At 40.0% G+C, this 26557-nt stretch overlaps 1 protein-coding gene across 16 annotated transcripts in view; it reads right to left on the minus strand.

Moving 5' to 3' along the window:
- Window positions 1-26557, minus strand: part of Rbfox2 (RNA binding fox-1 homolog 2) — a 232279-nt gene that overhangs the window by 101280 nt on the left and 104442 nt on the right. Inside the window, exon 1 of one of the 16 annotated variants that reach the window (XM_090328626.1) lies at window positions 20367-20579. The exons of the other annotated variants lie outside the window; for them this stretch is intronic. Within the exon in view, the coding sequence (XP_090184752.1) occupies window positions 20367-20381 (15 nt within the window). The 5' untranslated portion in view covers window positions 20382-20579. Of the gene's footprint in view, window positions 1-20366; window positions 20580-26557 lie in introns of those variants that run through there. 16 annotated transcript variants of the gene reach the window in all.

The raw sequence follows: 26557 nt of genomic DNA on the forward strand, positions 1-26557 counted from the left end.
TGTGGGGAGGGTTTATATAGGGTAGCTGGGTTTCCAGAACAAATCACAAGATCATACCAATGCATTGTGGGTATGGATGAGCATCTGAATCCACTAAATTAGTGATATGCCTGAACTACTACAGAAAAGAACAGGATTGGGTTATAGCTCAGTGGCAAAATACTTGCCTAGCAAGTACAATGTCCTGGGTTCAAATCCCAGTACTAAAAGACCCACCTCCTCGCAAAAAGTTAAAATTCAGGTCAACCAACCATAATGAAGACAATTTTTAAATTTTACACATGGAATAAAAATTTGGAAGCAAGGAAAAGTAAACATCAAGATCAGAATGGAGAAAGGACAAACCATGATTAACAAATACTTACTAAAGGAACAGGAGGGGAAAAAGGAAAAGAACATGAATATATAAAAAGCAGCAAAATGTATAAAAGCAGAAGTTTAACACTTTTAATAAGGAGAAGAAAGTAAAGGGTAGATAGAGAGGGGAGCCTGAAATACCCCCTCTTTTATCAGTCCTGAGACTTGAACTCAGGACCTGGGCACTGTCTTTGAATACTTTTTGCTCAATGATTAGCCCTCTGCAACTTGAGCCACAGCACCACTTCCTGCTTTTTCTGTGTGTGGTACCAAGGAATTGAAGCCAGGGCTTCATGCATGCTAGACAAGCACTCTATCACTAGGCTACACTCCCTACCCCCATTAGTTTTTAAAATGCAAGAAAACGGTCGGTAAGATGGGAGACCTAGAACAGAAAGATGAGCTAGCCTGACCAGACCCTCAAAGGGACTACCTTTTTCTCAAAGTGACACACATCAGCAGATTTTGAGCATAATCGGAATTACCTCAAAAGCTGTGATCAGAATGAATTATACAGTGTGGAGGCAGGAAAACCACCAAGTAGGAAACACAATAATCTAGGCAAGAAAGGATGATAGAATCAACCAGGATAGAAACAGTAGAGTTAGTTTGAGGTAACTATCACATATGAAAATCTCAGGTATGGGGGGAGGGTAATGGGTACCAAGACATGTGAAAGGGTATCAATATATGTGAATTAATGCACTTTCTATCTGGCAAATATCATGTAACCCTTTTACTAATTACAAGAAAAAAAAAAGAAAAAAAAAAGAAAATCTCAGGTAGACATTTAGATACAAGCTTCCAGGGCAAGGTCTGGCCTTATGGGTGTACATTTGAGAGTCAATAGTGTCCAGATATTTAACCCTCTTATTGCCATCACAGTCTACTGTTTACCTGACTTGTCTAACTGTAACCCCTTTGTATATCACCTTCATAATAACAAAAATATTTACATGTTGGGCCTTGCAACTTCCCCCTCCCACATGTTTTTGAGTGAAGCCCTATTTGTGAGGATGCACATTTAAAATTTTATTCTTTCTTAGAACTAGCCCCCCAGATACTAACAAAGTTACTTTATTTTCTTTGACAAGTATATTACATTTTATTTTATTAGTTTGTTACTTCTCTGTATTTTCCTATCAGTATTAATGAACTTGACAATCTTTTCATTTCAAGGATGCATATTGATGACACTGTATACTTTTTTCTTTTTTTTAATTTTAAAGGTAGTATACAGAGGGGTTATAGTTACATAAGTAAGGTACTGAGTAATTTCTTTTTAAACATTGCTACCCTCGCCCTCATTTTCTTTTGCTTACCCCTCCCTACTACCCTCTTCCCACCAAGTTGAATAGTTCATTTCTAACAGTGTCAAGTGAGTATCATTGTTGCATTAGGTCATATCTTTTGTCCTGCTGTTTCTTTGATTTCCTTTCTATTAAACAGATTGAATAAACTTAAATACAAGAAGCTGTGTGAGGTGGTTCATTCCTGTAATCCTAGCTACTCAGGAGGCTGAGATCTGAGGATCGCGGTTCAAAGCCAGCCTGAAGTCCATGAGACTCTTATCTCCAATTTACCACTAGAAAACTGGAAGTGGCATTGTGGCTCAAGGGGTAGGGTGGTAGACGTGAGCTGAAGAACTCAGGGATAGTGCCCAGGCTCAGAGCTCAAGACCCATGACCAACAACGACAACAAATCAAAAAAAAAAAAAAAACCCTTATACACAAAAGATATAGAAAACTAAAACAGAGAAGAAGAAAAAAAAGGAAATACAAAGTTACTAAATCAATCAATCAATCAATCAATAACTGCAGGTGACTCACTGAGGGGGCTGAAATATGAGAATCAAGATTCAAAGCCAGCCTGCCTAGGTAGAGAAATTCTTTTTTTTTTTGACCAGTTGTGGGGCTTGAACTCTGGGCCTGGGCGCTGTCCCGAGCTCTTCAGCTCAAGGCTACCACCCTACCGTTTGAGCCAAAGCACCACTTCTGGTTTTCTAGTGGTTAGAGATAAGAATCTTATGGATATCTGTGTCCAGGATGGCTTTGAACCTCAGTCCTTAGATCTTAGCCTCCTGATTAGCTAGGATTACAGGCATTAGCCACTGCGCCTGGCTCTGGGCCAGAGAAATTCTTAACTCCAATTAACCACCAAAAAGATGGTAGTAAAGCTGTGGCTCAAGTGGTCAACTATTAGCTTAGAGCAAAAAACTTAAGAGACAGCGCCAAGACCCTGAGTTAAGCCTTAGAATAAGCACATACCCACATACCACCCCCCCACACACACGAAAGTCAAGCACATCTTTTATTCTTCTTCCTTTTTCTTTTTAAAATTTCCAAGAGATAGGGTGATTTTGTCCTAAGACAAAATGTTGATTCAAAGTATTCTGAGATTAACAGCTCCAAAAACTTGTGTTAAAAAAAAAAATTTAGTGGGGGAGTTTGGCCTAGGGGTAGAGTGCTTGCCTCGTATGCATGAAGACCTGTGTTCAATTCCTTGGTACCACATACATAGAAAAAGGCCAGAGTGGTGCTGAGGCTCAAGTGGTAGAGCGCTAGCCTAGCCTTGAGAAAGTCCAAGGATAGGGAGCAGGCCCTGAGCTCAAGCCCAGGACTGGCAAAAATAAAAAAATAAAAAATATTTAGGGGCCGGGAGTTTGGCCTAGTGGTAAGAGTGCCCGCCTAGCAAGCATGAAGACCTGGTTTGATTCCTCAGTACCACATACATATAAAAAGCCAGAAATGGTGCTGTAGCTCAAGTGGTAGAGCACTAGCCTTGAGAAAGCCCAAGGACAGTGCTCAGGCCCTGAGGTCAAGCCCCAAGAATGGCAATCAATCAATCAATAAATATTTGGGTCTAGGTAATAAGCTTAGTGACAGAGAGCTTACTAGCATGTAGCCTAAGACTGGGGTTCAATATCCAGAACTGCCAAATATTTTTGTAATGTTTTGGGGGGTCAGTTGTAGGGCTTGAACTCTGGACTTGGGCACTGTCCCTGAGCTCTTAAGCTCAAGGCTAGCACTTTACCACTTGAGCCATAGTGTCATTTCCAGTGGTTAACTGAAGATAAGAGTCTCACGGACTTTTGTGCCCAGGTTGGCTTTGAACCATGATTTTCAGATCTCAGCATTCTGCTTAGCTAGAATTACAGATGTGAGTCTCAGTGCCTAGCCTGTAAATATTTTTATTGTTATTATAAAGGTGATATACAAAGGGGTTACAGTTAATAAGTCAGGTAAACAGTATATTTTTGGAAGATGTTACCACATCCCAGTTTTCTTCCAGTTTTCCCCTCCTGTCCCTATCCACAAGCTGAATAGTTCATTTTCAACGTGTCTAGTGAGTACCCCTTCTGCATTTGCTTGCCCTTTGTCTCTTCATTTCAGCGCTCCCTTACCCTCCCAAAGGCAGATAAATGAACAGATAAAACAAATACAACAATAACAACAACAACAAAAAACTAATTTCCATTTCCTTGAGTTCATTTCAATTGTATTTTTTTTTTTTTTGGTCAGTCATGGGGCTTGAACTCAAGGCCTGAGCACTGTCCTTGGACTTTTTCTCAAGGCTAGAGCTCTACCACTTGAGCCACAGCACAACTTGCAGCTTTCTTCTATGTATGTGCTACCGAGGAATCAAACCCAGGTTTCTGTGCATGCTAGGCAAGCACTCTACCATTAGGCCAAACTCCCAGCCCCATTTCAATTGTATTTTATATGATCGGAGACACACAGGCATTATGCCTTTGTGTTCCTCCCCTAAGAATATCCCGCTTTGGTTTGTGTGTGAATGCCTGGAGTCCCATATCATATCCCTGTGTGTTTTTGATCTAGCTTCTACATATGAGAGAAAACATGCGCTGTTTGTCTCTCTGAGCTTGGCTTAGCTCACTTCATATGATTTGTTCTAGGCCCATCCATTTCCTGAAAATGACATAATGTTATTCTTTCTAATGACTATGTAAAATTCCATTGTGTATAGGTCCACATTTTTTGGATCCATCTATCTATTGTAGGGCATGGAGTGGTTTCTGTAACTTGGCTGTTGTGCACAGTACCCTGACTTGTGATGTTCTGGGTACATGCCGAGGAGTGGTATAGCTGGGTCATAAGAGAAGATCTATGTTTAGTTTTTTGAGGAACCACCAGACTGCTGTCCAGAGTGGTTGTACTAGTTTACATTCCCACCAACAGTGCAATAGGGTTTCTTTTTTATCACATTCCCACCAACAATTGTTGTTCAAATTCGTGATGTGGGCCAATCTGAGGTAGTATGGAGTCTTGGAGTTGTTCTGGTTTACATTTCCTTTATAGCCAGGTATGAGGAGCATTTCCCTCTTTTTTTCTTTTTCTTTTTTGTTTTGGCCATTCTTACTTCTTCTGAGAAGTCTCTCCTTAACACCTTGGCCCAGTTAGTGATTGGTTTATTAGCTTTGTGAGGGGACCTGGTTTTTTTTGTTTGTTTGTTTTTGCTTTGTTAAATGAAAGGAAATTAAATAAATATAAGTGATCTTGAATTTTATGCAATTACAAAAGTAAAGGGGGGGTGAATAAACTGATAACACAGCCAGAATCTATACCTGCAAAGGAGCGGCTGAGATACATTATAGCATTGATATTTGCACTGAATGCTTTCATTTTCTAGGAAAAACTTCATTACCCTCATTACTACTCATGGAGTTAGGAAATAAACCTAGAAGAATAGAATCTTAGGAGTGTTTATCTTCTCAACTGCACGCATAGGTCTCACTGAATAGAGACAGAGGATACAAAAAAATGAAAACATGAAATGTTAAAAAAAAAGGGGGGGGGTAAAAAAGGAAGAAGAAAGGTAAGATATGCAGGCCAGTGGTAGAGTGTTCGACTGGCATCCATGAAGCCACGGGTTGATACTTCAAAGTATCAACAACAAAGAAAAACAGCATTCCAATTCGGACTCTAGGCATTCACACATAGTAGGACCAAAGGAGGACACTCTTAAAAGCAGCAGTGCTATTTACTAAACACTATATTGAAAATGAACTATACAACTTGAGGGTGGAATGGGAGGGGAAAACTGAAGAGAGTTAGGGAAAGCAGGAAGAAAGTAAGTAGCATGTGATGTCCTGAAGATCAAGTATCCAAGGAAAGTGTATCATAGCGGGGGATGCCAGAGATAATGATATTCTATAGCTACAACGGGTAAGATGAGGAGTAAGACCTGGCCAGCCCATCTACTAGCACAGAAAAGTTCTGAGAACCTTGACAATAGCTGTTTCAGTGACAAGGTGAAAACAAAAACCTGGCTGTGTGGTTTAGATGAAGTCAAAGAAAAAGATCTCAGCAGTAGTTGGCAGCAAAGTGAAGGCCTCAGAAGCACTTTTTTGTGAGCTGGTCCTAGAGCTTGAACTCAGGCCTGGGCACTGTCCCTGACGTTTTTTCTTCAAGGATAACACTCTACCACTTAAGCCACAACTCCACTTCCAGCTTGTCCTGCCCAGTCTGGCTTTGAACCACAATCCTCAGATCTCAGCCTCCTAACTATCTAGGATTATAGGCATGAGCTACCAATGCCAGGCCAGAATCATCATCAAGTAGGTAAAAGAACAGCAAGGTAACAGAGAGTTAACTTACACTGATGACAGAGGGAAAAGACATGCTCTGAAAACGATGAGAAACAAATGCCAGAAGAAATGGACAACTTAACAGCAGGCATGGCAGTTTGGGATCTGGCCTAGATGGCATGGTACCAGAACACCTTCCTCACTTATTCTCTTGGTTTCCATTTTCTGAAATACCTTATAATTATCAAATGTGAAATTTTTCCTTCAAATGGGGACCACAAATGGGAGGCACTAGTCCAAGAGATTCTGAAATCTAGCTGGGCAGATTTAGAAGCTACTTGGTTAAGTCTCCAGGTTTCAGAATAACTGTCCTTGACTTTTACTTCTGACATCTAGGCTCTGGTACCAACCTCAGAGACACTTTTTTTTTTTAATTGAACTTGATTTTTTTTAATTGCTTATTTATCTTTCCCTGCCTTCTCTTTTCGCCCTTCCCCTCTCCTTCCCTTTTTCTTCTGTTCTCCTCTCTTCTCCTCCCCCTCAGAGACACTTTTTTTTAAATGAAAGATGGCATGTGTTAGCAACAAAGGAGGAAAATCAGTTTCCTACCAGCAAAATCTTAGGGTTATTCAATGGTCTCTTTTCATGGTACCCTCATCTTTCCACTTTTTTCTAGTGTCCTAATTATCTCTGGGTATTAGATAAAATTATACACACAAATATTTTCAAATTATTAAGGTGTTCTGTAACTTAGGCTCTTGCTACAATGGCTACTAGTTCTGCTGTTTGACTGAGAGGCCTCTAGATAAGTACCCTAAGGCAATACCTTTGATTTTTGAGACCTTGCCAAAAGGTTTATAGTCATATGTTGGGCTTCAAATTTAGATCACTATTTTCTGAGCAGTGCCCTTGAACCAATTTATGCTAGGAACCAATGTCTTAATTTTATTATCATTTGGCATCCAGAAACTGTCTGAGAATGTTCAAAAGCATCAAGTTATGGCACCCTAATAGTCTTTGCCTCAACTTACTTCTTTCCCTCCACACTTTATTATAAACAGCAAGAAGAAACCCAGGCATTTCTATATTTTGCCTGGACACCTACCAGTCAATCCAACATGCATTTTCTGCTTCCCACAAAATTACCAATATAATGCTGTTAAACTTCCAGCCACTATGTTTCTTGTTAGCATTTTTTCCCCCCAGAACTGAGGACCCAATTCAGGTCCTTGCACTTGTCATACAAGTGCTCTTCCAACCCTTACTCTATTTCTTCCAAGGTCTAATTGTAATAAAAGTCCCAAATTTTAGTTGAGGTTCTCTGATCTTCTAGTAACATTCTCTCCCGGAAGTCCAATACACTAGTCTAAAGTTACTCTCACATTTTAAACTTGTGCTGTCAGGCACCAAACTTATGATACCAAAATCTGAGGTTGGCTATTTCTATGTAACAATCCCTTCACAAACATAGCAGCTTAAAGCAACACTTATTACCCAAGAGTTCATGTGGACAAGAAATCCAGTTAGACAAGCTGGTTGTTTCTGGCTCATGGTCTCTCCTAAGGCTACAATGCAGGTGTTGGCAGTCAACAAGAGTCATCTGACAGGCATCTACTGTCAAGCTCACTCATCTGGGTGCCAGTGGGCCTCAGGTCCTTGTTAGTGTGACCATATGGGCTTTTCCACAGTGCTACAGGTTAGTCTGCTCCACTAATGTACCATTTTGAGAGGGCTAAAGAGGACAAGTGAGGGAGATGAGGATTATTGGAGAACAGATATTGCTACAGCACTTATTACACTGGGTAAGAGTACTGACTCTAAAATTTGACAACTGGGCAAGAAAATCCATGAGATTCTTATCTCCAAATAACTAGTGCAGAAATGGAGTTGTGGCTTAAAGTGGCAGAGTATTACTAAACAAAAATGTTCAGGGACAGCACCCAGGCCCTGAGTTCAAACTCTAGTGCCAGAGCGAGCAGATGTGGTGCACATCTTCAATCCCAGCTTTATTGGAGGCAAAGGTCAGAAGATTTTTGGTCTGAATACACATAAAACAAGAGATCTTACCTGAAAAATAACTAAAGACTATAAGGGCTGGGGGACATGGCTCAAGTGGTAGACTATCTGTTTAGCAAGTGACAGACACTGAATTCAAAACCCTAGTACTGCCAAAACCAAAAAGTAAACGTAGCTTTACTGGACTCAACTGGAATCTTAGCTTCTAATCTCTCTCCAAACCATCATTTCCACAGAACTGAATTAAAAAGCAATGTTTCAAGGGGCCTGGAGTGTGGCCTACTGGTAGAGTGCTTGCCTAGCATGCATGAAGATCCAGGTTCGATTCCTTGATACCACATACTTAGAAAAAAGCTGGAAGTGGTGCTGTGGTTCAAGTGGTAGAGCTCTAGCCTTGAGGAAAGCCCAAGGACAGTGCTCAGGCCCTGAGTTCAAGCCCCTAGACTTAGGTGGGGAGCAATGTTTCAAGAAGACTAAGAAGGGCCAGGAGTTTGGCCTAGTGGCAGGTTGCTTGTCTAGCATGCATGAAGACCTGGGTTTGATTCCTTGGTACCCTTACATAGAAAAAGGCGGAAGTGGTACTGAGGCTTAAGTGGTAGAGTTCTGGCCTTGAGAAAAATCCAAGGACAGTGCTCAGGCCCTGAGCTTAGGCCCAGGACTGGTTAAAAAAAAAAAAAAAAAAAAAAAAGACTAAGAATTTCTATGCTGAAAACAAATTCAAGGATTCATAAAAGCTGTACAGAGATTCAACAAGTACTCAAAATTCACTAATTTATCCATAAAGCCATCCCTTCCATTCCTATTACTTTCAATCATGTTGGTCTTTTCATTATTCTCCAACTTTCCTTTCTTTCTTTGTAGGTCCAACATGGGGTTCCAACTCAGCACCTGCCATTTTCACTCATTGGCTAGCACTCTACCAACTGAGCCACACCTCCAATCCCCACCCACCTATCCCCCTTTTCACACTACAAATGCCCACGGCTAGTCAATGAATGCCAAGTTAGTGTTCACTATATGTCAGGTGCCTTTCTAGGCACAAAGGATACACTGTGGCTTCATGAAGAAAAACAACACTACATATAGCGTATCAGCTAATGGTGGCTGCTATAGAGAAAAATTAAAATGAGGAAATGCAGATGGACAAAGGGGAAGGGAATTACTATTTATATAGGCAATTCCTTTACACATGCTATTTGAGTTCACACCTCATGTAAGCAAGGAAGGGCGTCAAGAAGACATCTGAGGACATAGCAGAAGAATGGGTGAGGCCCTGAGGCACTAGTGTGTTTGATATGTTTAAATAATAGACAGAAGGGCAGCATGGTATCAGTAGAGTCAGAGAGCAAGTTCAAAGAAAATGAGACCAAAGACAGCCAGAAGAACAAATTAAATAAAGCTATAAAGGCCAGTGTAAGGCATTTAAATGTTTGTACAAAGGAATAATATAAACAAATATTCACTACTAAAACTTTTTTATTTAATAGGATTATTCTAATTGCTCTGTTGAAAGAGACTGGAACAATGGGTAGAAAGAAGGACAGAAGCAAGAAACTGGTTTAAGAATTACTATAATAGTATTAGTAAGAGATAATGGTAGCTTAGGCCAGGATGGAATCAACTAATCATGAGACATAGTCAGGAAAGGGAAGGGGCTCAGAGGAAAATGAGAAGGGAGAAAAGAAAAAGAGGAAAAACAAAATGAGAAAAAAAAAGAGAGAAAACCTTTTGCAAACAATTCCTATCTTTTGTAATAGCCTGTTTTTCCTGAATTCCTATTAACTTCCCATGCCATTTACTGACTAGCAAATAGTCTTTCTTCTTAAGTTGTAATTAATGATCTACTGAGCCTCTTCAGCCTTTCACTCCATTGTCCTTAAGAAAGAAAATGAGGGTTAGGCTGGGAGTTTGGCCTAGTGGTAAAGTGCTTGCCTAGCATGCACAAAGACCGGGGTTCAATTCCTCGGTACCACATACATAGAAAAAAAGCCAGAAGTGGTGCTGAGGCTCAGGTGGTAAAGCTCTAGCCTTGAGAAAGTCCAAGGATAGTGCTCAGGCCCTAAGCTCAAGCCCAGGACTGGCCAAAAAAAAAGAAAGAAAGAAAATGAGGTTAGAAGTATGGCTCAGTTGATAAGAGTGCCAGCCAAGGAAGGAAATCAGTAGGTACTGAGCTCAAGTTTCAGTCTCAGACCTTAAAAAAATAAAAAGAAAGAAAATGATGTATATCCTACTGCCATTGGTATCCACATGCTGCTACCAAAATCAGTTTAAGTCACTTAGAAATCAGTAAAACCCCCCTTTACCAGAAAAGCAAAAACAAAAACAGAAACTGTCACTTTATGATCTAAAACTGCTGAAGACAAATAGTTTCCAGACACAGTTCCCATGCCCATCACTCAGGGCATGCACCAATTCGAGCTGAATTGGTCCATGTGGCCACAATCATTTATCTAGACCAGAAGTTTTCAAAGTGTGGTCTCTGGACCAGCAGCTTTGCATCAACTGGGTACTTATTACAAATGCAAACTCTCAGTCTCCCCACATCTAATGAACCTAAAGAACTAGAGACAGAGCTCAATACTGCCTTTTAATGCACTATTAAGTTCAAGAACTATCACTGTCTTAAAAGGCCTAGTCAACTACCTTCCTCCTGGCTCACCTCCACAATCCTACCTTACTTGACTCACTTCAAACATTACAAGACTAACCTTCTTGAATGGCTAAGCTGGCAAAGCTCAGAGTATCTGCTCTTCCACACTCATTTTCAACTCGTCCTTATCCTTCCAAGCTCTAAAGTCATGAGTGATTCTCAGGAAACCCTTCTAAAAATTTACTCTCTTTTCTCTGATATTCTCCTCGAAAGGAAACCTGACTACTAGTGGGGCTTAACTACTTCTGATGGAAAAGCTGCTTACATGCCTCACAGGGGCAAACACCCTCCTTATTCCTCACTGCCAACACTTGACATTCCAAAGACCTTGGTTTCCAATGTGGCTTCCAAACTCTTTTTTTCCCTACAGCCAAACTGAAAATCTTATTTGCTGATCTACCTCCAAAACCTCCCTGACCTATCTCCATCTCTCTCATTAGTCTTATTCTGAGGACTTCAACATCCATAGAAAATTAATACATTGGCTTTGGGAGTAAGAATGTGGCTTAGTGGCAGTGCTTGCCTAGCACACATAAAGCCCTAAGTTCAACCTAAGGACCCATTAACAGAAAAAGCTGGAAGTACTGCTGTGGCTCAAGTGGTAGAGTACTAGCCTTGAGCAAAATCAGCTCAGGGATAGTGCCCAGGCCCTGAGTTCAAGCCCTAGGACTGGCAAAAATAAATAAATAAATGAAATAAAATAAAAATACATTGGCCTCTATGCGGCAGTGGTGGGGGATGTGTATGTGTGTGTGTGTGTGTGTGTGTGTGTGTGTGTGTGTGCATGTGTGCACATAATTGCATGTCAATCCTGGGGCTTGAACACGGGCCCTACCTCTGTTCAAGGTTACTTGAGCCACAGCTCCACTTCTGGCTGTTTGGACTGGTTTTGGAAATTTATTGAAAATATAAGCCCAGGTTGGTTTTGAACTGAGTTCCTCAGATCTTAGCCTCCTGCATAGCTAGGATTAAAGGTATGAATGACCAGGGCCCAGCTAGGCTTTGTTTTTAATGTCTTTAGCACCAAGTATATTTTTTCACCACTTCATTTCAACCACCCACCTAGTAACATAGCCTAACATTGTCATCACCTCTAAAAATGTCAAGCATTTCAAGCATTCCATTTTCACAACACCAAGGGTTCACATGTGCTAGTTTTCCCACTCTGGCAATTCTCCATCCGTTTTCTCTCTAGTCCACAGGGTGATTACAGCACTTTTTCACTGTAACTAGTCTTCCTCACGTTCCTCCTTCCTTCTTAAGCCAGCATAGGTTTGATGGTGAACACTATGCAAAGTCCTTTCCAAAGTCTTCTTTCCTTTGCCATTTTCCCCCTTAGCCTAACATCTGGAAAACCATCAATCTTTGGTTGGATCCACTTACTCTGTATTCCTCCCATACATCCAAATAAAAGACGACTGCTGGAGAGAAAAGGCTTACAACTGACTTGTTATCACAAACATTAATGTGACTGTGATCTACAATATAAACCTGAAACCTTCCATATTTCTTCAGCAAATTCCCTATCTTCTCCCTCCCCTAGTCTTGATTAAGATGGCTCTCTGAACCCCTATCTCTCTCCTCACATCTGCAATACCTGTATACTCTCTGTCTTTCCACTTTTAGCTATATCTGTCTTACATGACACAGAAAAAGTAAGAATAATCAGGAGACCCCAGGCTCTGAACCTATACTCTCTGCCCTCCTTCCTACTACATCCCTCTTCACTGGGGTGGACTGAACACAGCTCCTGATATCAGCATCTTTTCCCAGCATTATCTATTTCTTCCTCTCTACCTGAACCTCCTCACTGACAGGAAAAATGCTCCCACTTATCTTTTAAAATCCTCTCTTGAGAAGCTGGGAGTTGGCTGGGTGGTAGAGTGCTTGCCTAAGCTAGCATGTACGAAGACCTGGGTTACATTCCTTAGTACCACATACACAGAAAAAGCGGGATGGGGTGTGCAGTGGCTCAAGTGGTGCACAGTGGCTCAAGTGGGAGAGCTTCTAACATTGAGAAAGCCTAAAGACAATGCTCAGGCCCTGAGTTCAAGCCGCAGGACTGGCAAAAAAAAAAAAAAAAATCCTCCCTTAATGGCTAGAGGGCTCAGCAACTTTACACCAGACTAATAAGCTCCAGGCCCTAAGTTCAAACTCCAGTGCATCACTCCCTGCCCTGCCCTGCCCAAAAACGTCCTCTGAGCCGAGCCTTCATTCCCTCGCAGTTACAGCCTCAAATCAATGTTTGGCTCCACAAGAATGCTCCTGGTATCAACAGCCCTACCTACCAACAAATAACTCAGTCCATTCCAACTGGCTTTTCATTTCTATCATTCTAACTGCAATAGCTCTTACCACTCATCAAAACTCAACCTCTCCTGTAAGCCCTCAACCTTAGTTGTTTATTATCTCCCTTGTAAAAATCTCTTAAACTCCTAGGCACTGCTAGCTTTTCCATTCCTCTTTACTTTCCCTTTTGCTAAGTAGTAGAGCTTTCCCTACTCCTAAATCAATTTCAGTCTTCTCAAAGCACACTTATTTAACCCTTATCTTCTCTTATATATTCAACTTCTCTTACTCAAATAGATTTCCTCAATTTTTAAACATGACTAAATCTTTTGCAATTAACTAATTAATTGAGTGATACCAGGGACAAATCCAGAGTTAGCAAGCAATGTCTATGACTTGAGATACATTCCTAGACCTGTGTCTCCTTTACTTAAAATTTAAAAAAATTAAAGGGCCGGGAGTTTAGCCTAGTGGCAGAGTGCTTGCCTAGCATTCACGAAGACCAGGGTTCGATTCCTCGGTACCACATACATAGAAAAAAGCCAGAGGTGGCACTGTGGCTCAAGTGGTAGAGCTCTAGCCTTGAGAAAGTCAAGGACGGTGCCCAGACCCTGGACTAGCAAAAAATAAAAATAAATAAATAAAAGTAAAATGCGTCTTTTTACATCCAGTTCCTTCAGAGTTAAACACTTCCAGTACTGACCTATACTCATTGTTTCTATCTTACTTCCTTGTCTCCCATTACCTTCTCACCTGGCCACACTGAAAGCTTATGAAATGGACCATTTTCTCTCTTCTGCCACATACTATCACCTTGGTTTTCTAGGGCTGGTCTTTTTTTCCCCCCATTTCTTCCTAAAGAACAAATTTTTTGCTGAGTGCAGTGGCTTAAATCTATAATCCTAGCTATTCAGGAGACTGATATCTGAGGATGGAGGTCCAAAGCCAGCCCGAGCACAGAAGGCCCTGAGACTCTTGTTTCCAATTAACCTCTAGAAATCGGGAAGTGGGGCTTGGCTCCAGGGTAGGGTGATAGTCTTGAGCTGAAGAACTCAGGGAGAGCGCCCAGACTAAGTTCAAACCCCATGACCCCCCCCCAAAAAAAGAACAAATTTTTCCAGAGACTATTCTCTGAGAGTTTATCTCCTTTCCCAGATATTAACATTTTGCTCTATACTTCCTCCCCAGACAACTTTCATGTTAACCTATCACTGTATTTAGCTTCAATGCCACTGTATGAAGATTTTCACAGTTTTTTTTTCTTTTTTATGTTGTAATTAATAGTAGGGTTACAGTTATATTCACCAGACAGAAAGTGAATTACTTCACATACATTGATATCCAATTTTCACAAATTTAAAAAGCTTAAACGTTATCTTTCTTGTTCCCAGAAAGACGTAGCAGTTATCTAACATTATTTCCTCTCTAAATATCTCAGTTACCCCACAATGCCAAATCCAAAATCAAACTCACAATAGACAATCTAAGTCATGACATTTGTCCATAGTAGCTGTATCTCTCAGAGTTCTTATCTCTTCAGCCTTCCCAGTTACTAAGGCTGCTTCCTATCACCTTACTTTTCTCTGCATTTTTATTCTCCTCTAATCTCTGTAGATAGTGTTGTGCTTTTTTTTTTTTTTAAAGAAATCTAATTATAAACTCCACTTCACCCTATTCCTAATCCTGCTTAAAATCTTTTAATAGCTTTTTAGAGCCAAATACCCATTTACAGTATCTGTCTTAAAGGTTATCTGAACTGAACTGAACTGTTTCTACATTTTGTGATAGGTCAACTTACCACTATCTATTTCTCTAACCCTATATCCCAATTTGAATGTCAAGGGGTAAGAAAAAGTGGGCACTAGAAGACTAAGTTGACAGCAAACTGAATTTAAAAGACACTGTTGTTATATTTGTTTATACTAATTAGCTCCTCCCCCAGAGCTTCATATTATCTCAGTAATCTGATAATCTCAGTTTAAGGTTAGAAAACTATTACACAAAACCAGGCGTGGTGGCTCATGCCTGTAATCCTAGCTACTCAGGGGACTGAGATCTGAGGATCAAGGTTCAAAGCCAGCCCAGGCACTAAAAAGTCCATGAGACTCTTATCTCCAATTAACCACCAGAAAGCCAGAAGTAGCGCTGTGGCTCAAGGGGTAGGGTGGTAGCCTTGAGCTGAAAAGCTCGGGTACAGCGTCCAGGCCAAGTTCAAAAAACAAAACAAAACAAAACAACAACAACAAAAAAAACAAACCCACTTTCATACAGGAAGATAATACACCAAGAAATGTCACAACTGAGATCACAACTTCCACTCTAAGATCTCCAAATTCATGGTGAAGCTATTTACTATTAAGTTATTTACCATTTTGTATCTAAAATGGTGTGTAAGTGATTTTTGTAAGATTATCCCACGTGTTCCCAAGCACTGCCACATCTTTTTCACAGCATGAAAATCAAGGTGGACATAATTACATTGCATATATCAAATAACTAGTGGTGATGGGAACAGAATCAGACTCATTTTCACATCTCCACTTCAGGTAAACTAAACAGTAGTGGCAGCAAATGGAAACACTGAACAAAATTAGGTGTGGTTCAATAAGCTTCAAGGGTCAAATCATAACGCTTCTGATTCTATATTGGCTGATTTATTAGCAAGCTACTTAAGGTTCCTGCTTAGTAAGAGCTAATTTTCAGTTTAAAACAAAACAGGAAATACTTCAGCTTTACATGGCTGTATAGACCTTTCTACTACTTGAAATATGTCTATGTTGGGCCGGGGACTTTGGCCTAGTGGTAGAGTGCTTACCTAGCATGCACAAAGACCCGGCTTTGATTCTTCGGTACCACATGCATAGAAAAAGGCTGGAAGTGGTGCTGAGGCTCAAGTGGAAGAGCTCTAGCCTTGAGAATGACCAAGGACAGTGCTCAGGCCCTGAGGTCAAGCCCAGGACTGGCAAAAAAAAAAAAAAAAAAAAAGAGCATTAAAAAAAAAAAGAAATATGTCTATGTTTAAGATACTATGACAGCAGGATCTAGCATTTTTATTTCAGAAGTATATTTCTAAGCCAGGTGCAGTGGCTCACACCTGTAATTCTAGCTACTCAAGAGGCTGAGATCTGAGGATCGAGGTTCAAAGCCAGCCCAGGCACTAAAAGTCCATGAGATTCACCTCCAATTAACCGAAAGTGGTGCTGTGGCTCAAGGGGTAGGGTGGTAGCCTTGAGCTGAAGAGCTCAGGGGCAGTACCTAGGCCCAGAGTTCAAGCCCCACACCGACCAAATAAATAAATAAATAAAGGTGCATTTCTATTTCTTTCATATAGGGAAATACGCTTTTTTTTTAAAAAGTCAGTTTCTCCTTAAAAACTATGTAAAAAAAAAAAGAAAAAAAGTCACTATATAACAAAGAGAGGACTGAGTTTCCATATCTGCCATTTATTAATTGACCTGTCCTCTTCCTTGGTCTCTTTCCTTGCTTATATAATAGAATAGTAATACCCCTTAGTGATGTGAGGATAAAATAAGTTAACATGTAAAAATATTCTTAATTGAATAACAAACATCAAATAAAAATCATTACTGTGTACTTACTCTTTGTGACCATATTATAATTCTTTAATGGTACAAGATCTCTTTAATCATCTATGTATTTGCAACCGCTGGCTCTACCCATTACAGGCATTCATTAAATGTTGGTTGAACTGATTTATTCAGAAGACAGAACTGATATACAACAACAGTTCAAAATGAGATCCAAAAGTTCCTCCGTACAGAACATGCATAAAAGACCCTAGTGCTTGCTGGGCATGGTGGCTCATGCCTGTAATCCTAACTACTCAGAAGGCTGAGATCTGAGGATTGTGGTTCAAAGCCAAATCAGGCACTAAAGTCCATGAGACTCTTACATTCAATGAACTACTAGAAAACCAAAAGTGGTGCTGTGGCTCCAGGGGTAGGGCAGTAGCTTTGAGCTGAAGAGCTCAGGGACAGCATCCAGGCCCAGAGTTCAAGCCCCATGACCTGGGAGGGGGGAGGGGAGAGAGAAAGACCCTTGTGTCTCATGCCAGACTAACCAAGCTCTCAGTTCAGGTAGAAAACAATCTGGGTTCAGCAAATTTCAGTAAGTGAAGTATAATTTGGTATACTGGATATTAATTGCATAATTACCAAGCAAACAAGTTCGCTCAATAAAAGAATCATGTCAAGAGGGTGGGAGGGAAATGGGGACCATGTCATGAGAAAGGGAAGGGTATCAATGTTTGTGAAGTTATACACCTTCTATCTGGTGAATATAATGTAACCCTTCTATTAATCACAATAAAAAATATTAAAAAAAGAATCATGTCAATTTGTGGCTGTCTGCCCCCCCCCCTTTCTCCCTTTCTCTTCCTGTTTTGAATGATGAAGAGGAGACTAAGGAAGAAAATGCTCAACAGTACTACATACCCTCCAAAAAGTTTAAAGACAAATCTTCAGGAGTTTTCCTGCTCGTGAATACAGAAAATGTCTAGTAAAGGAAAAGTATTTCACATGAAAAGAGATGCACTTCCCAAATGCCCTATATGAATTCAACTACATTCCCAACAGGATGAAGAGTATATCCTGGGAATCAGCTTAAGCAAATGTTCCAAGGGAAAAATTAGTTTGTGTTAGTTTTTACTGAGTACCTATTGTTTGTCACATACTATGTTTAACATTTTTCAAAAGTAAGCTAAAATCTTCCCAATAATCCCCCATGGCAGTCAGAAGGAACGATGAAACTGAGGTTCAGAGAAGTTGAATAATTTGTCCCCAGTCACATATCTGAGAACTTCAAGAGTAGGATTTAGTGAAGTCTGTAATACCCATATTTTTTGCACTAAACTAGGCTGCTTGCTATCAAATTCACCAAAAGGGAAGATGACTCAACAGGAAAGACACGGAAAAGAGAAAGTATCTATAGCACAAGACAGCATTCTATCAACATTTTAGATCCACAGGAGCACACTAATGTATCTAACATCACAAATGGAAAACACTTGGATAAGGTGCAACTTTTACTCTCCAACTATAGGTTCTATGAATGTCCAAATCACTCAGAAATACTGACCACTGAACCCAGTTGGGTAATATTCCTGGATCATACACAAACAGTGGCTCTGACTTACTGCTGATACCTAAACCAATCAGACGATGGGAATGATCCATGTTTTGTAATCTTGTGTTGAGACACACAATACATCTTTGCAAAATATGCATCTTTCAGGCATGTTTACTGGTCCATAAAGTCTTCACAAATTTTCATAATCTAAACAGCTTCATTGAATCTTATGGTTGTGAAACTACCTTATGGGTGTGGAAACAGATTCAGAACAATTAAAGGACTGTCCAAAGTCACACTGGTTGGTACTAGCTTGACTGCTCTGGTTCTAATTAAATGCAGTCTAGAGTTCTGATCTTCTGTTTCCACCTGACTTTTCTCCACAGTCCTCCAGAGCCTCCCACTTAATATATCACCACTTATATTTCCTTTCCTTTTTTTCTTTATTTTTAGTGCTAGTCCTGGAACTTAACTCAGGGCATGGGCCACTGTCCCTGAGCTTTTTTTGCTCAAGATTAGTGCTCTACCACTTGAGCTGCAGCTCCATTCGGGGCTTTTTTGGTAGTTTACTGGAAATAAGAGTCTCAATTTTTCTTGCCCCTGCTGGCTTCAAACTCTGGGTCTCAGACCTCAGCCTCCTAAGTAGGTAGAATTACAGGCGTGGGCCACTGGTACCCTATTTCTGTATCTGGAGCTATTCAGCTATGGCTTCTTGGGCACCTTCACTGAATCCCAACAAACATCTGGGGCACTGGGCTAGATGATGGAGACAGTAAGACAGAGCCTTGCTCCTGTAAACAATGTTACCCATACTTTCAAGGTATCATGGTGCACATAGAAAATGGTAGTATTTTTATGGTATACAGTGGTAACTGACAGTGCCTTTCTTAATCATGATCATAGAATCCCCTAGTCATTTCCAGGCTAGAGGGAAAGTTATCTTGACATATTTGTATTTCAATCCAACGTGTGATATATTGGTCCAAAAGTTCTGCTCTGAGGCTAGTAAATAAAGGGGATTAGGACGGATATACAAATAACTACAAGAGACGCACTGTCTGCTTTCATCAAACACAAATGAATAGGGATGTGATTAACTGAACTTGTTTCCTTTCATAACTCCACTTGGAAACAAATAAAATGACAGAAAAGCCCATCTTCTGGAGGATAGCACTGATCACTCTTCCAACCAGGCAGGTGAAAATTTTCTTAATGCACATTAGTGTGTCAGAAAAGTCCTTTGAGTTCTTATAAACACAGTACTACAAAAGTAAATCAGTAGAGAGGAGAAAATTACATTGCAAGGTTATATCAAATAGGAAGGGAGAAGCAGGAAAGAAGCCCATCCCAATACACACACAAAAATACATACACACATGCCATAACCGAAGTTCTATACCCACTAATCTAGTTAAAAATTTTGCCTTCTACTATTTACAAATTTAGTCTGCTGAGCCAAGTAGGTTCCTGCAATTCCAGACATCTGTGCTGAAGGGCAAAGGGCAAAGTAAAACTTACAACGGCTGGCTGGTAGCCAAGGGCATCACATCTACTAGGCTCCCTTAGCAACACACAACAGCTGTCTACTTAAGAGAGATATCACCATCTTTACAAGGGATTATAGATGTTCTTGTTTTTACAGCTAAAAGTGGGATGAGACGAGTGAGGCCATGGTTCGGTATTAACTTTCCTTGGCATTCTCCTAAAAGTTATATTTGTAACTTATACATTTCTCCAATACCAGAATGCTTCTCCCTATTTAAAAGTGCAATGCCATGGTTAATTAAAATAATAAAAAGTACATATTATAAATATAAATCTATAAATATAAAATGCTTTACAACGTCTGGTATTAATTATTATTCTAGATGCAACAGGTCTAGTTTCTAACTATGGGCAAGTCACTTTTGGTGATTTAATTACTTCCTTCGTACAGTTTTAATAATAGGGACATATTTCACCAGACTATTGTGAATGACAATAAAAATCACTAGATGAAAGTTAGAAAACCTTGTTCCTAATTAGTGATTGTGCCCTATCTAAAGGAATGGCGTGATTTTCAAGGTCAGTGACCAGAATACATAACCCAAGCTGGTCCTGACATTTGCCCCTGAAGCCAGCAGCTCCTTTCACCTGCCCATTTGCCTTCTCCAAACCTACCAAGCCCAGGGGATAGTACTGCTCTGGGAGCTCAGCCCTGCGTCTCAATCTAATATGATAAACAACATTTAAAAACAAAATAATACAGTACACCAATGTCACAATCGCTGCTAGTTTTTAAAAATCTAACACCTGTGTGAAGGGATGTGACAGTTTGTGTGCTGTGGGGAAGGCCATTTGTGCAAGAGCAAACCTCGCAGCTTTCCACTCCTTATATGTGCAAGTGCAAGCCCTCAGCCACAGCACTCGGTACTCACCCAGAGGTACATCATGTCAGACCCGGCTGCTCAAACTCAGAGGTCCGTTGATCCTGGACTGCAAAAAGGCACTTCAGTGAACTGAAGGAAAAGAGGTGCCAGAGTGGGGGGAAAGGGATAGGGTGGGGAGAACCCCCCCAAAATTATCTGAGTTTAAAAATCTTTTCTTAAAAAAACGAGTCTCCTCCCCCCTCCTCTCCAACTGCCTGTTCTGTTGTTCTCTCTCCTCCCTCTCGCCTTCCTTCTCCTCCCTCCCTCCCCACCCCCTCTCTGGGAGTTCCCAGCCCCAAGTGTCTAAGCTCGAGTGTACAGCACACACACTCTGTATTTGCCTTCAGGGACTGACTCTCTCTCCCTCTCCCTCTCTCTCTCTTTCTCTCTCTCCCTCTCTCCCGCTCCCTCTCCCCCTCACTCTCTCTCTTTCTCTCTCTGCTTCTAGAAATACAATCACCACTCACTCAAAAGATTATTGCAAAAGACAGAGATGGGTGGGGGTGGAAATGAGCCACCAGCACCAATTTCTAGTTGCTAGACATAAAAGATGAGTCCTTTAAATAGGAATGAAGCAATCAGAAAACTCTGCCATCCAAGATCAAGGCCAGTGCACCAAGTTTCCCCTCTGACCTGATTCTTCCAGATCTCTTTACAGAACACCAAGCATATACTCAGAATCTGTGCAGCTTATACTCTTTTCCCACAACGTTAATCTTTATCTCATTTTACAAAAAAATAATCTTCATCTTCAAAGGTTTAAAACACAGGAAAATTTAGATATAAATTTAATTAGACCCTTTGTTTCTTTTTTAATTACTAATGACCCAGCTCAGACCAACACCGCCTTCATTCTGAAGGGCAAATAACAAGAGTTTTCGAGCCACAGGGTTCTGTAATGCCTAGGATGCTACAGGTAGTATACTAGGCAGGGCAGGACAAGATTCAAGGTGTGTATCTGAAATCTGAATCTACAGTACTATCATACCCATGGAAAATCTGTAACCTTTTTAGACTTTTGTATCTTCAACCAAAATGGATACACTGTTCCCTTAGGAGTGAAGTGATCACATTTTCTAAGTTTTTTCAGTGCAAATATTTATTCTTTATTATCAAATTATTTGTCCTGATAAGATTTTCCGTCCCCTCAGAAGACAACTGAATTCTTCTCCATACGCCAATGTTCCCATTCATTCCTGATCTCCCTGACCCATTTCTTCATGTTTAAACCCCAACGTCCACCCTTGCTGAAAGTGGCTCTCTGCTGTGTAAGGCCTAATGTATGTAACCCTGCAGCCACAACTTCTGCCAGTTACAACTACGGGTTGCTTCCCTATCATCTCATCACCTTTTCCACATCCTTCAGGGTAGACACTTAAGATCTAGCCTTAGTTCATCTATTTTTAACCAGAGTCTTCAGCATCGAACCTAGCACACAGTAGATATACATAACATTCTCAAAATGTTATTGTTTTGAAGAATATTCTCCTCCTTTAAGGGAAAAACAAAATAATAATTAAAAAAATAAGCCTACCGCCTTCCAGTTGCCTCAGGGTTCTGGTTACCCCCTCAGACATGTTGAAACAGCTCCATCCAGCCCATGAAATGTCCAAGTAAGGTCTGAAGTCCCACAGGCACAGGAGACCCATGCAGGCTATAGGGAAGACACAGTCTCCCTCTCTTACTTGCTATTGGAATGTTGTGGTCTTAAGTTACCTGCTAAAGCGGAGTTTCTTTTTCAACTAGTGTAGGAGTCAAGTCGCTTCTCCTTTTCTTCCACGATAAATAGGTATTTTCCCCAGACTTCATAATACCATTCAAACCTGGGAGGGATGCAGCAGCAGATGTTCTTAGCCTCACCCAGATCTTTTCTTTAGGCAGGACCTCCCTTCTTCGTTGGAAAATAGTATTGCTTCATTTCTAGTACAAAAACTGAGTAACAGCTTCCAAGCTTAAAGCAAGACAGGTATATATTTTTTTAATTACCTGACGTATGTAACTGTAATCCCTCTATATAGAGTCAAATCTTGAATTTCTATGAACTGCTAGATTCTTCTGTGTGCTCATAGATAGTGTGTATATGCAACTTCCCTGTGTCATCTCAGAGCCTATCTTCCCTGTTAGATTTCATAGACATACAAACCCCTCAGCCTAATTTTTTCTTTATTGGAAATAAGTATACTAATCTCTCACTAAGACACTGTAGTCTTTCCAATGAATTTCAAAATTTGTTAGTCTTTTCAACACTCATTCATCCCTAACTACAATATCAATAAAACAAATATAACAGTTACAAATATTCATACAATTATTTATATGGTGTTATCTTTCAATCGATTTTGAGATGGAATGGAATAAAGATAAAAATGCATAGCAAAGCAAAAAATTACTCAGAAAAGAAATTATAGAAATAAAGCACACAAAGTTTAAATATATCTCCAAAGACCTGGAAACTTATCTTTGCAATTCTGGTGGGTTAGAACCACTAATAAACTCCTTTGGAAAATTTCTATCATAAGCATATGTTCTTTTTCAAATTGCTATGGTATTTTAAAAACTATAACCAGAAATTAAATATTTCCTTCACACCCTAGACATACTCATCACAATGATAAGCTAGGTAAATCTCTTTTGTATTTCTGCATGTCCACATTTCTGGGAGGGAGGGAGGGAAGCAAAGAAGTAAGAGCAAAAACTCTAATCTTGAAGGGCAAATAAGGAATTCTATACTTTATAGCTATAAATAAGCTATAGTATTCACATTAAGGGACAAAGGGGGGGAATGTAATCCAATAGTAGAAGGCTTTTAAATCTGATCCATTGCACCACAAGATAGAGACAAAGAAAAGGTTTAACAATTTCGCATTACAAGGCCTCTCTGAAAAGGATCACAGTCTTATACACAGATTATGATGCCACATGCTCCAGGAGAATGTTTCACGAGAGTCACTGCACCACAAAGCTCACTGGCCTCTACATTAAGAGTTCAGAGGTGTGATTGGGCTGGGTGGCTCACGCCTGTAATCCTAGCTACTCAGGAAGCTGAGATCTGAGGATCAAGATTCAAAGCCAGCCTGGGCACTAAAGAACCTGAGACTTTTTCTTTTTTTCTCCAATTAATCTCTATAAAATGAGAAGTGGGGCTGTGGCTCCAGAGGCAGGGCAGTACCCTTGAGCTGAAGAGCTCAGGGACAGCACCCAGGCCCCAGAGTTCAAGCCCCACAACCGAGAGACACACACACACACACACACACACACACACACACACACACACACACACAGAGAGAGAGAGAGAGAGAGAGAGAGAGAGAAAGAGAGAGAGAGAGAGAGAGAGAGAGAGAGAGAGAGAGAGAGAGAGAGAGAGAGAGAGAGGGAGGGAGGGAGGGAGAGGGAGAGGGAGAGGGAGAGGGAGAGGGAGAGGGAGAGGGAGAGGGAGAGGGAGAGGGAGAGGGAAAGGGAGAGAGAGAGGAGTCTCAGTTTGACCACTGAAGGAAGAATTCTTCTAAGGTGAACCCACCAAGATAGTCTTTGGCAAGCCTGACTCTGAGAAGAAAAATGAGATAATCTGGAACAATATGGGTGATGCCAGTAATTCTAACCTTACAAGGCACCCTGATGCATGCTTCCCAAAATGCTAAATTTTGTACTATGCAATCCAGTGGGCAACATTTGACATTTTTGTGTCTCAAGGTTTAATACAAGAAACAACTATTTTGTACAAGTTTCTTTGTGGTTACAACAAACTAGTAAAGAGAAATGTATAAATCTAGGGAGCCAGCACAATTTCTCAGAAATATAACTGGTAAGAATCCTAAAAACTCTACCCCAAAGTTCTTAGAACTGTTCAATAAATATCACAAGTAGCAAGTTATCAAATTCACTCACAAAATCAGTAGTTTTTTCTCTATACCAACAATTAGCAGACTGAGAGAGAAATCAGGAAAACAATTCCATTCGCAATAGCCTCAAAAACAAACAAATCTAAGAATAAACCTTACCAAGGAACTGAGTGACCTCTACAAAGAAAGAGAAACTGAAGACACCAAAAAGTGGAAAGACCTCTTATGTTTATGGATTGGCAGAATTAATATCGTGAAAATGTGACCTATAAATTCAATGAAATATCCATCAAAATCCCAATGTCATTTTTGGTTGAGATACAGAAAACAATCCAGAATTTTAGGGGGTGGGAAACCCCACAAAAGGCTTCTGAATAACCAAAGCAAATCTGTGCCACTCATCACCCTCCAAAAAAAAAAAAAAACAATGCTGGAGGTATCACACTTCTAGAGCTATAACAAAAACAGCTTGGTACTGGCAGAAACACAAGCCTCAACATCAATGGAATAGACTGAAGGATCCACCAGAAACAAACCCATATACTTAACAGCTATCTGATATTTGACAAGGAAGCCAAATCTATATTTGGAAAAAGGATCATTTCTTCATCAAATGGTGCTGGGAAAACTGGACATAAGTGAAAGACTGGAATTGGATCTGTTACCTTACACTAATATCAATTCAAAATAGGTCAGAGATCTCAACATTAGACCTGAAACATTGAGACTCATATAGGAGGTGTAGGAGAAACATTAGAATATAATGTACAAGAGCGATGACTCACTATTTGTGTACCCAATGGTATGGACATGGTATTGGAAATATAAACACAACTATATAGACATAAAAATTTATGTCTTTATAGACATGTTTTATTACATAGATTACTATGTATCTTTGACATATAAACCCGCAGCCTAATTTTAATTATGTTCTAAAATCTAAGTGCCAGTGATTGTATATAGATTCCCTTTTCGAATATGTTTGTTAAATATGTCATTTGAAATACAATGTAAAAATCAATGTTAATAAATTCTTTAAATTAAAAAAAAAGAATATAATGGCACAGACAGAAACTTTCTGAGAAAAGTTCCAGCAGCTCAGCAAATTGGAGACTCAACAAACGGAATTACATCAAACTAAAAAGATTCTGCAAAGCTAAGGACACAGTTACTAAGTTTAAAAAGGCAGCTTACCGAATAGATCTTTACTACAGGGGCCTCATATCCAGAATATACAAGGAGCTCAAAAAACTAACTCCCCCCCAAAAATTAATAATTCAATAAATGAGCAAAGAAGTTAAATACAAATTTCTCAGAAGAAACAACAATGGCCAATGAGCACATGAGGAAATGCTCAACATCCTTGGCCATAAAGGAAATGCAAATCAAATTAGCATTGAAATTCTCCCACCCCAGTAAGACTGGCCATCATTGAGAATACAAACAATAACATATGTTGGCAGGGATGGGAGGGAACCCTATTACACTAGTACAACCAATCTAGAAGGCCATTTGGAGATTCCTCAAGAAAACTAAACATAGAACTACCCAACATACCACTCTTGGGTATCTCCTAGAATACGAATCAAGATATGGTAAAGAACACAGGTCCATTACCATACTAGTCATAACAGCCAAGGTATGGAAATAGCACAGATAACCTACAATGGATGAGTGGGTTACAAAAAACATAGCACATACATACAACACAATTTGATTCTTTTATTAGAAAGAAAGAATATTATAACTTTTGTAAAGAAATGGCTAGATCAAGGGCCGGGAGTTTGGCCTAGTGGTTAAAGTGCTTGCCTAGCATGCATGAAGACCCGGGTTCGATTCCTCGGTACCACATACATAGAAAAAAGCCGGAAGTGGTGCTGAGGCTCAAGTGGTAGAGCTCTAGCCTTGAGAAAGTCCAAGGACAGTGCTCAGGCTCTGACCTCAAGCCCAGGACTGGTTTAAAAAAAAAAAAAAAAAAAGAAATGGGTAGATCAAGAAAAAAAAATGCATTAAGTGAAAGAAATCCAGCTCAGAGAGACAAATGATACATGTTTTCTTGCCTATGTGGAAGTTATATTTAATATATACATATACATGATAACATACATATACAGGGTTATATGCATATACATACAAACTGACTTAAGGGCAATGCTACTTAGGGGTAGAATCCAATAATATAACTCCTTTGAACAACTAACAAACTAGTCAACGAAATGAGTATCAGGAAGCCAAAACATGTTTTGGGGAGGAGATAATGAAGGGATGGGAAATAGAGGGAGGAAAGTTAAGGAAAGGCAGTCTTTATAGCAATGTACAATATTTAATACTGAACTATGTAACTCTCGAGGTTAGGAT

Source organism: Megascapheus bottae, chromosome 2 (genome assembly GCF_031878675.1).
Source record: "Megascapheus bottae isolate mThoBot1 chromosome 2, mThoBot2.hap1, whole genome shotgun sequence".
Lineage (NCBI taxonomy): Eukaryota > Metazoa > Chordata > Mammalia > Rodentia > Geomyidae > Megascapheus > Megascapheus bottae.